Raw genomic sequence first — 11,360 nt, forward strand, 5'->3', positions numbered from 1 at the left:
ACTGTGACTCTGACTGGGCTGGATGCCCCTCCACTCGTCGTTCTACCACGGGTTACTTCACTATGTTGGGTTCTAGCCCTCTCTCTCGGAAATCCAAGAAACAACCAACGATTGCTAAATCTTCTCCTGAAGCAGAATACCGTGCGCTAGCACATCTCACTAGTGAGCTTCAATGGCTGAAGTACCTTCTCAAAGATCTTGGCATAACACATTCTTCACCCATGACGGTTCACTGTGATAACAAAGTTGCTCTCCACATCGCCGATAACCCAGTCTTCCATGAACGAACAAAGCATATTGAGATTGATTGTAACTTCGTTCGGGAAAAGATCAAAGCAAATGTCATCGCTCCTCGTTTCACACCAACTTCTGAACTAGCGGATATTTTTACCAAGCCACTAGGAGCTGATGCATTCAAGACGATTATTGGCAAGTTGGGCCTCAGGTCCCTTTCGGCTCCAACTTGAGGGGGAGTGTTAGAATATAGCACCGACCAAGAGACAATCTTCGGGAGCAAGACTTACCCTAGTCGGTTTTGCTATTATGTAAAGTTGTTAATTATTGTAATATTCATGAATAGGGAAGTTTTCCAATATTCCTAAATTACTTCTATATGTAAATCCCTTGTAAACCTATAAATACCTATGGAAATCAATGAATAAAATACACAGAGAAATCTTCTCACACATCTCTCTCTTCCTTGTCTTCTCTCTCTGTGTTCAAGCAATTATTATTATTCAAATAGGTACTTCCCTCTTCACAAGGTATAAGAGCCAATTCAATTTTTCTTTAATATCAATTTGTTTTATCATGACTACTACTGAAGTCGATTCTGGAGACTATACTCCTAATTCTCCACCTAATCCAAGTATTCGATCATCTATTCTGTATGATGACAATGCCGCCGATATTTGGCGTAATTTATATGATCGGTTTCATCAAACCAATGCTCCTAAAGTGTTTCAACTTAAGCGAGCCATATCTTCTCTCAAACAAGAATCGTTTGACGTCTCTACTTACTTCATTCACTTGAAACCTTTACAAGATGAGTTACAGTCTGTATTGGTTATCGAACCTTGCATATGCAATCATGGAAAGACATTCATTGATCGCTTTAATCAAGAGAGAGCCATGAGATTCCTCCAAGGTCTTCATGACCGATTCTCCGCCATCCGGAGTAAAATATTGATAATGTTCCCCTTCCCGTCCATTCTCAAAATTCATAGTCTCGTCAAGCAAGAAGAAATACAACAAAACATTGCTTGACACATCGATTAATCCGGAATCGGCTTCACTTGCCGTCGGCAATCAAGGTTATGTTCCTCAACCTCGATCGGATCGAACTTCACGATCAGACAAGAGTGATATCGGTCCAAAATACCTCACCCTCTTTGTGATTATTATGGGCTTCATGGCCATGTTCGGGCCACCTGCTACCAGCTCCATGGCTACCCGGATGGTTCTCGACGCCCGAAGCCTAACACGGTTGCTGCTGTCTAAGACACAGAGGTGCCTTTAGCGAACTTTATGTCCCTCGATCAATACCGCCACCTGGTCTCGTTAATTCAGAACCGTGAAATGTATATGGCATCAGTTAGGTTAGTCGGTTGTTCTGTTCTTCTTGGTCTCGTTATAGGAACAGCCTTTATTGTAATAGCATCGGTGACAACCCCCCCCCCCCCCCCCCCCCCCCTCCACCCACAATAAGAATACCACACCACCGCCAATAACAACATCATCCCACACCACCGCCAATAACAACACCCTCCCACCCCATAATTGTAACTACTATAAATATGTAACAATACCATTCAACACCACCGCCAAAAACAATACCACCACCATAAAGATGGATCCTGCAGTCTTCACCGGTGATGGCGTCAATGTCGAACGTGAAGTTGTTGGTTACTGATTCTAAAGTACTAGTTACAATTATGGTTGTTCCGATGACCATAATTCTAACCATAATTCTAACTAGTACTTTAGCATCAGTTGCCCACTGCTTCATGCCCTTAATGCGATGTTGGTTCTAAGGATCGAAGATTTATGTATCAATTTAGGTATCAATTCTATAAATATTATGACTTGATTTGTAAACCTGACTAATTTGATTGTTTTGGTATTAGGTTTCAAAATCTAGGGGAGATGATGACACTTGGGAGAAATGATGCCGCGATCTCACCTAGTTTCATTGAGGGGCTAACACTGGAAGGGGCGATCGGTCATAGAGGTAAGTAGAGTTGTTGAATCGTAAATCGCTTTTTTTTTTCTTTTTATAAATCGTATTCGTATATTAGGTTCAAGTCGTAAGCTTTTCTTTCCTAGTACAAACATAAGTTTATTTTCATATGATCAATTTTGTTACTCTTACATATGTAATATATCATGTCTCATAGGGTATAAGGGTTTTTTGGGTTACAGTGAATATCATAATAAAGAGAGTAAACAAAAATTATAGTTTAAAGCTAACTTTGATTGATTGGAAGTAGAGAGCTAACCCTAAGAATTAATGTAACATGAACACCACCACAATTCACAATAAATTGGATTACCTATTTGATTAATTTGGATTTCCTGATAATTTGTTTCAAGAATTTAACCTTTACTGCTGGGTGGTGTAGTGCTGGTCGTCGGTGGTGCAGTGCTAGCCGTTGGTGGTGCAGTGTTAGCCGTTGGTGGTGCAGTGCTAGCCATTGGTGGTGCAATCGTGCTGGCTTCCTTAGTTTGGTTTGAGAATCATATCATACAATCATTATACCACATGCATGCCCGAGTAGAGGTTGGACACCTTTGTGTTATATCTTGAACGGCTGTATCAACACAAACCCTGCATATTTTGTTTGTTATATTGCCTCTAAACTGTACGGATCCGTAAACGACATCAGAGTTCTGGCCTATGGTGTTATTATAGTAGTAGTAGTATCCTTTACCTATGTCCATTTTGATGTGATATGAGGATAGAGAACTGAGAAGGTGATCGGTGTTGGTCCGAAATGAACTTTTATCAATTTTATTACCTACTAAACATATGTGACAAACATAAGAAGTAGGAAATGATTCTGGTTCTCGTGCAATGGTGGTGAAGTTACAAAGTTGGATGGTAATGGTGATGATCAGAAACCAAAAGCTACCCATTTGGATAATGGAATTCTTCATCTGAACAGAAAAAACTAAAATTTTATATTGAATTATTTGACCAGTCATTTTTTGAATTAGTGAAATGGTCAAAAGGCCGACTTTGAATCTTTATGCTAGCCATTGGTGGTGCAGTACTAGCCGTTGGTGGTGCAGTGCTAGCCGTTGGGCATTGTCGTTCTAGCCGTTGGTGGTGCAGTGCTAGCCATTGGGCATTGTCGTGCTAGCCGTTGGTGGTGCTGTGCTAGCCGTTGGTGTTGCAGTGCTAGCCGTTGGTGGTGCAGTGCTAGCCGTTGGTGGTGCAATCGTGTTATTATCGTAGAAAGGACGACTTGTTATAATTTGACAGTTCAATTAGAAGATGATGAATTGAGGAACTTGTCAATCCAGTTTCATTAGCTACCCCTTAACATTTCAAGATTGGGAATGCCCTAGAACAAGAAACTTCATGACTGAAAGAAACAAGAAAAACAATCAAACCCAACCCCCTAAAACTACTAAAAGAAAGACAGAGAGACTGACAGAACTCAATTAGGGTACCCTCTGCTTCTTCTTCTTCCATCATTTCTTGCTAAGAACTCAATTTTGCCCAGAATCAGTCTTACTTATATGCTCATCATCAGTCTTCAACTTCTGCAATTGACCCAAGAACAAGAAAATTAAAGATTCCCGTCAGACAATGTTAATTAACAATGATAAAGATTTAATGTTTCCTTTTTTTTGTTACCTTGTGAATATGATCATTTGTGGTTTCAGAATTAGGCATTGTTTCACCAGGGTTAGATACTGATGATGTGGGTATTTGCTCATTAGCAGAATCAAGATTGTTTTCGTCGTCGAAATTAGAACCGGGCAAGATCGTCGGTGGAGATGGTGATTTTGGTGGTTGTGTTGCTGGTGGTCCAAATGGTGATTTTGGTCGTGGTGCGAATGGTGATGTTGGTCGTGGTGCAAATGGTGATTTTGGTCGTGGTGCGAATGGTGATGTTGGTCGTGGTGCAAATGGTGATTTTGGTCGTGGTGCAAATGGTGATGTTGGTCGTGGTGCAAATGGTGATTTTGGTCGTGGTGCGAATGGTGATGTTGGTCGTGGTGCGAATGGTGATTTTGGTCGTGGTGTAAATGGTGATTTTGGTCGCGGTGCGAATGGTGGTGTTGGTGGTGGTGGTGGGGGTGTTAGAGGAGAACCGAAGCCGGAAATCATTTCATGGAAGTAAGCAGGTGATGGGTTCCTCTGTTGACGACCAAGTACTTCTTCAATTCCGGAGGATAGCTTCTTCCCTAATTTGTTACGACAAATTTGTACAGCTTCTTGAGGAATTGGGAGATCAGAATCAACTCCATTGGTGGTGGCAGCTGTGGAGGCAGTTGGGGCAGCGGTGGTGGCAGTTGGGGCAGTGGTGGAGGCAGCTGGGGCAGCGGTGGTGGCAGTTGGGGCAGCGGTGGAGGCAGTTGAGGCAGCGGTGGCGGCAGTTGGGGTGGTTTCCTGTGTTGCAGTGACAGTGAAGGTTGTTGTCGGTCCATTGGTAGTTATAGTGTTAACTATCTTGAGGTTGTTAACAGTAGTGGTGGTGGTGGTGGTTGCAGGGCTTCTAAGGAGAAGGCCGCCATTGTTGGTGGTGATGGAGGCGGTGGTACTGGTGGACCTTGTGGTGGTAGTGGGATTTGGAACCTGGTTGTTGTTCTCCATTTCCTTCTCTCTTTTTGATTCTGTCTTTCTTTCTCTCCCACTTCTTGATTTTGTATTGAGCAAGAGAAAATGGAGGATTGAAGTAGAAAATGGTTGTTATCTTTTATAGAAGGAAGGAAGGGAAGGGGAATTTGTAAAACCTAATTTTGGTTTGAATCAGATTTCAAGAATCTCAACTGCCTCTAACTAACTAAATGTCATTTTTGAGTTACTAACACCACCACCAAATGAATATCATATGGTTGAAAAGAAAAGCACACAAATGAATATCATAAAGATGAAAAGACATCCAAAGCTAATCTATGTAGTTGGTCTCGGCCGAGAATCTCGGGTCTCGGACTCGGTCCTCTCCGAGAGGAGACTCGGTCGACACCCCGAATTAGGGTTTGACTGAGTTTCTCGGCTACCTCAGCCGAGACAGACCGAGTCCGAGACTGAGACAGCAACATCTAATCATTTGGACTTTTTTTTGGAAACTTCAAATCTTATTTGTATAGTGTATACAAAAATTAACCAAAGACTTTGACATGGGGTATGAAGAGCATGAAGACCTTAAAAAAATTTTAAGTACAGACAATTTCTTATATTGTGGTCTAAGTTTTAAGTCTAACTAATTTGTGGTAGTAGAAGGCATCCATCAATTGGACTCATAGACCAGAAATGTAACACCATAAGAATGGATAGAAGAACCAAAATCGAAGAACTAGCATATTGAACTGAAGACTTCCCTTCTAGTTGTTATAAACAGTTTTTGTGACATTCTTGATTTGAGAAAGTTTGTTACAAATTTCCCAACTTCCAATAACTAATCCTAAATTCTGTTTCTCAACTTCCAATAACTAATCCTAAATTCTGTTTCTCAACTTCCAATAACTAATCCTAAATTCTGTTTCTCAACTTCCAAATAACTAATCCTAAATTCTATTTCTCAACTTCCAATAACTAATCCTAAATTCTGTTTCTCAACTTCCAAATAACTAACCCTAAATTCTGTTTTCTTCCTCACTTCCCTTCTAGTTGTTATAAACAGTTTCAGTTACATTCTTGATTTGAGAAAGTCTGTTACAAATTTCTCAACTTCCAAATAACTAACCCTATATTCTTGATTTGAGAAAGTCTGTTACAAATTTTCCAACTTCCAATAACTAACCCTAAATTCTGTTTTCTTCCTCACTTCCCTTCTAGTTGTTCTTTATATAAGCTCAACTTTGATCTTCCATTTCACTTGTCAATTAGCAAAATCAAAAATCAATCCTATAGAGAGAAAGTGAAAAGAGTTCATATTGATCAAGAAGAAGAAGAAGGAAAAGAAACGATGGAAAACCAAAGAAATGATTCCAACCGCAATGGAATTGACAGACCCACCACCACAAATAACGGTAACCCCACCACAAATAACGGTTCCTCCACCGCGATTAACGGTGCTCCCACCACCACCACCAATAACGGTAACCCCGCCACAAATAATGGTTCCTCCCCCACAAATAACGGTTCCTCCACCGCGATTAACGGTGCTCCCACCACCACCACCAATAACAACGGAGCCACCACCTCTACCTCCACCACCTCCACCTCCACCACCAATAATGTTACCACCACCCCCACTTCCAATAACAGCCCCACCGCGGCTTCCAATAACAGCCCCACCGCCGCTTCCAATAACAGCCCCACCACCACTTCCAATAACAGCCCCACCACCACTTCCAATAATAGCCCCACCACCACCAATAACAACGGAGCCACCACTTCCAACAATGATGGCACCACAGAAGCCGGCGTCATGAGCATCTTTAATATCGATGATGAGGAAGTAACTCAAATTGTCCATGTATCAGTCATCGGAACAGAGTTTAACGTCAGTAGTATTTTACTATCAGTTGCCGACGACTCCACTTTCAATGTCATTATTACTCTCGGAGATCCAATTCAATTGTCTATTCCTCGCTTGACAAATAACGGTTCCTCCACCGTTGCTGGTTCCATCACCATAAATGTGGAAGAACCTGCAGTCTTTACCAGTGATGGGGTCACTGTCAAAATAACAGTCTCCAGCAATGGCGTCATTGTTGTAAGTAGTAGATTAGCATCAGTCAACTCCACTGTCAATGCCCATATTTCTGTCGGTTCTAGTGGTCCAAGAATTCAATTGTTCATTCCTCAGATATGAATTTAGGTACAAATTTTATAATCATGCCTTTTGATCAATTGTCAATTGAACAAGATTTGTTATTGTTTAATCATGCCTTTTGATCAATTGCAGAAGAAGAGGAAGAAGAAGATGACTGGGTATTAAGCAATATTGATTGGGTTGATTGATCTCAAATCAGAAGAAGATGAAGAAACAGAGGATACCTCCATTAATGAAATCTGTATCTGAAGTGGTGGTTGGGTTTATTTTCTTGTTACTCTGTTTTTGTTTTTCAAGTAATGATGATTGTAATTGATCCCCATAATAATGGAAAATTTGATATTAAGGTACTGAATAAACTAGATTACATATTACCCATTTGATGAATTTGTGTTTCAATTGTGAAATTCAACAAGTTTCAATTTTGATTAAAGAATTTCTTGGTGTATGCCAAGTGTAAATAAATTAATTCATAATATAAAGGCAATTTAGTTTAGATGTACTAATGCTACAAACTGTTGCCGATAAGAATACTTATCTCAACACATCTATGTCAACTATTTGTAATTCGCTACAGTTTTTACTTAGCAAGGAATATCAAAATTTTGTAATTCGTGAAAAAATTATTACTTACAGTTTTGTCTGCGATATCTTCATTTTAGTATTTGCTACGGGTTTATATTCACAGACCATCATGGGGTGTTTGGTGAATATGTCATTAATCATCCAAAAAGAAATGTCCACAATGGTTCGAAAACATATTGTAATAAACTAGAAACCAGATGAAAACCAAGGCATTTAGTAAAGTGTCATGTTAGATATTTCCACGTTTTACCTTTCTCGGACATCGAAGAATCAGACATTTGATGTCAATACAATCTTTGAATATTGCGTGGAGTGTAAATTAATAGAGGGAGAAACTCGAACCTATCATTACAACAAATTCAGACAATCGATTTCTCGACTGATGGCTTTGACATTAAAGAAAATGGGAAAAAACATACAGATGATGAAGAAAAGAAAAAACATTTGGATGATGAAGAAGAGAAGAAAGATAGCATGTTCAATTAAGTTGGGAGAGGAGATGAATGTACAGTGAGAGAAAAGAAATAGTGTTTTATAGGAAAGAAGAATGAAAATGGGATTGGAAAACAAGATTCGGGAAATATTAGCAATCAATAGAAGTGACAATTCCTAGGCAACTGACAATAAAGAGCTAATACAACGAGTGACAGACGAAAGGGTAAATTTGGACAGAAAAACAAAGAGGGCGCCATCTCACCATTGGCGTAACTTAAGGGGCCACATTGGAAATTGGTCATCATTTAGGGGGCCAATTAGGGAAATAATCCTAATCTTATTCAAAGAAAAATGTTGCTCTCATAGGAGATCAAGGGCAAAATACGAAGTAGACTACTAGATTTTGCCCAGAATAATGTAGCTCGGCGAAACCAAGTTTCCACTTCGGATTTCAACGTACTATTCATTATTTTCCTGTTAGATAAAAAGTGTAAGGGCTAGAGTAATGTTTGTCAAATGATCAATCGGGTTAAACGTGTATCCGCATGGGCGGCATGACTTACGCTAGAATGACGGCTAACCTAAAACTTGACCTAGATTATGACATCATTTCTCCCAAGTGTCATCATCTCCCCTAGATTTTGAAACCTAATACCAAAACAATCAAATTAACAGGTTTACAAATCAAGTCATAATATAATAAATTCGAGAATTATTTCTTTACAAGAGATGAAGGGTTTACCTATTTGATTAACCAAATAAGAGTCATTAAGAATACAGATTACCTATTTGGTTAACCAATATGAGTATTGAAATTGGAATTGAATGTAATAAAAGAATAAAGATGAAGGATTTACCTATTTGATTAACCAAATATGAGTCATTAAGAATACAGATTACCTATTTTGTTAACCAATATGAGTATTGAAATTGGAAGCTAATGTAATAAAAGAAGTAAATATTTATAGAATTCGTACCTAAATTGGTATATGAATTTTGGGTGTTGGTTGAGAGAATAAAGAATACAAGAACATAAATCTTTGATCCTTAGAACCAACAGCGCATTAAGGCATGAAGCAGTGGGCAACTGATGCTAAAGTACTAGTTAGGATTTGGGAGCATGTGTAGTCTCCTTAAACTACAATGTTGCTTGTTATTCAACTAACAAACAAAATATGCAGGGTTTGTGTTGATACAGCCGTTCAAGATATAACACAAAGGATTGTATGATATGATTCTCAAACCAAACTAAGGAAGCCAGCACGATTGCACCACCAACGGCTAGCACTGCACCACCAACGGCTAACACTGCACCACCAACGGCTAGCACTGCACCACCGACGACCAGCACTACACCACCCAGCAGTAAAGGTTAAATTCTTGAAACAAATTATCAGGAAATCCAAATTAATCAAATAGGTAATCCAATTTATTGTGAATTGTGGTGGTGTTCATGTTACATTAATTCTTAGGGTTAGCTCTCTACTTCCAATCAATCAAAGTTAGCTTTAAACTATAATTTTTGTTTACTCTCTTTATTATGATATTCTCTGTAACCCAAAAAACCTTAATACCCTATGAGACATGATATATTACATATGTAAGAGTAACAAAATTGATCATATGAAAATAAACTTATGTTTGTACTAGGAAAGAAAAGCTTACGACTTGAACCTAATATACGAATACAATTTATAAAAAGAAAAAAAAAGCGATTTACGATTCAACAACTCTACTTACCTGTATGACCGATCGCCCCTTCCAGTGTGAGCCCCTCAATGAAACTGGGTGAGATCGCGGCATCATTTCTCCCGAGTGTCATCATCCCCCCTAGATTTTGAAACCTAATACCAAAACAATCAAATTAGTCAGGTTTACAAATCAAGTCATAATATAAGAAATTCGAGAATTATTTCTTTACTAGAGATGAAGGGTTTACCTATTAGATTAACCAAATAAGAGTCATTAAGAATACAGATTACCTATTTGGTTAACCAATATGAGTACTTAAATTGGAATTGAATGTAATAAAAGAAGTTTATAGAATTGGTACCTAAATTGGTATATAAATTTTGGGTGTTGATTGAGAGAATAAAAAATACAAGAACATAAATCTTCGATCCTTAGAACCAACACCATTAAGGCATGAAGCAGTGGGCAACTGATGCTAAAGTACTAGTTAGAATTATGGTTAGAATTATGGTTGGTCCGGAACAAACAAAATTCTAAGTAGTAGATTAGCATCAGTAACCAACAACTTCACATTCCACATTGACGCCATCACTGGTGAAGACTGCAGGATCCATATTTATGGTGGTGGGATGGGAATCATTACTGGTGGCGGGAGCACCATTAGCTGTTCCATATTTATACTAGTTGGAATTATGATGGTGTTGTTGTTGGCGGTGGTATGGGATGGTGTTTTTATTGGCGGTGGTGTGGGATGGTATTGTTATTGGCGGTGGTATGGGGTCACTGATGCTATTACAATAAAGGATGTTCCTATTACGGATCACACATATCCGACCTAGACCAAGAAGAACAGATCAACCGACTAACTTAGCTTTAGATTTTATGTATATTTCATGTATCGTCTTTGTCACTTATCTCATAGAATACTATGTAACCCTAGATTCAGAATATATACAGAGAAACTATTATCTCATTTACTCAACCATTTCTCTCTGTGACACTTGTCTCTCTCTCTCTCTTTCTCACCTAAAAGACCTCTCGGTCTCTCGTCTCCTACTATCACTTGAGTCTTCACATGGTATTAAAGCAAAATTGATTTTTTTTTATGGCTTCTTCGACCAATGCTTCTTGTGAAGTCCTAGAACCTGAATAGTTCGAGGATTGAATGGAGAGACTTGTGAGTGATCGAATGAGAAAGATAAACAAGAGTTCAGAGATTGGTAAATACTGTTGTGTATTATTCATGTACAAAGTATGAGTATTTATATATACAAGAGTTCGGAGTTTAGAGAAAACCTAATACTAATAGGAGATAACGACAACTACAATATCAATTCATATCCTTTAACCTCCTCAAGCTTCACACGGTTTGCATTGGATCTTCATGGAGGAGGTCGGTCGGACGTCGGTTGAGGACGTGTGCATGCCCGGTGACGTGCATGCTTTGCATGGCAAGACCCGATCCTATCGGGTTGGGCCCATATCCTTAATACTCCCCCTCACCTCAAGTTGGAGGTGGGAGAGTAACAACACCCAGCTTGCAAACAATCTTCTGGAAAGCGTCAGCGCCAAATGGTTTGGTGAAGACATCAACAAGTTGAGTCGTAGTAGGGGTGAAACAAGTCTTGATCAATTTCAAACCAATCTTCTCACGAACTAAGTGGGAGTCGATCTCATTGTGCTTAGTACGTTCGT

At 39.2% G+C, this 11,360-nt stretch overlaps 2 protein-coding genes and 1 long non-coding RNA gene across 3 annotated transcripts; 2 read left to right on the plus strand and 1 right to left on the minus strand.

Moving 5' to 3' along the window:
- Positions 1-810: 810 nt before the first annotated feature.
- On the plus strand, positions 811-1,266 carry LOC147560453 (uncharacterized). Its single transcript, XM_086659291.1, has one exon. It carries the CDS (start codon positions 811-813, stop codon positions 1,264-1,266), a length of 456 nt encoding a protein of 151 aa, XP_086515417.1.
- Positions 1,267-5,418: 4,152 nt separating this feature from the next.
- On the plus strand, positions 5,419-7,334 carry LOC147560455 (uncharacterized). The gene is made up of 2 exons (XR_015233733.1): positions 5,419-6,998; positions 7,086-7,334. It is a non-coding gene; the product is annotated as an uncharacterized LOC147560455 (long non-coding RNA).
- On the minus strand, positions 5,419-10,769 carry LOC147560454 (uncharacterized). The gene is made up of 3 exons (XM_086658032.1): positions 10,723-10,769; positions 7,500-7,724; positions 5,419-6,855 (listed from the first exon to the last, which is right to left on the minus strand). Exon 3 carries the CDS (start codon positions 6,651-6,653, stop codon positions 6,054-6,056), a length of 600 nt encoding a protein of 199 aa, XP_086514158.1. The 5' UTR covers positions 6,654-6,855; positions 7,500-7,724; positions 10,723-10,769; the 3' UTR covers positions 5,419-6,053.
- Between the last annotated feature and the right edge of the window lie 591 nt (positions 10,770-11,360).

Source organism: Eschscholzia californica, unplaced genomic scaffold (genome assembly GCF_041429995.1).
Source record: "Eschscholzia californica isolate CP2 unplaced genomic scaffold, dmEscCali1.0.p SCAF_2, whole genome shotgun sequence".
Classification (NCBI taxonomy): Eukaryota; Viridiplantae; Streptophyta; class Magnoliopsida; order Ranunculales; family Papaveraceae; genus Eschscholzia; species Eschscholzia californica.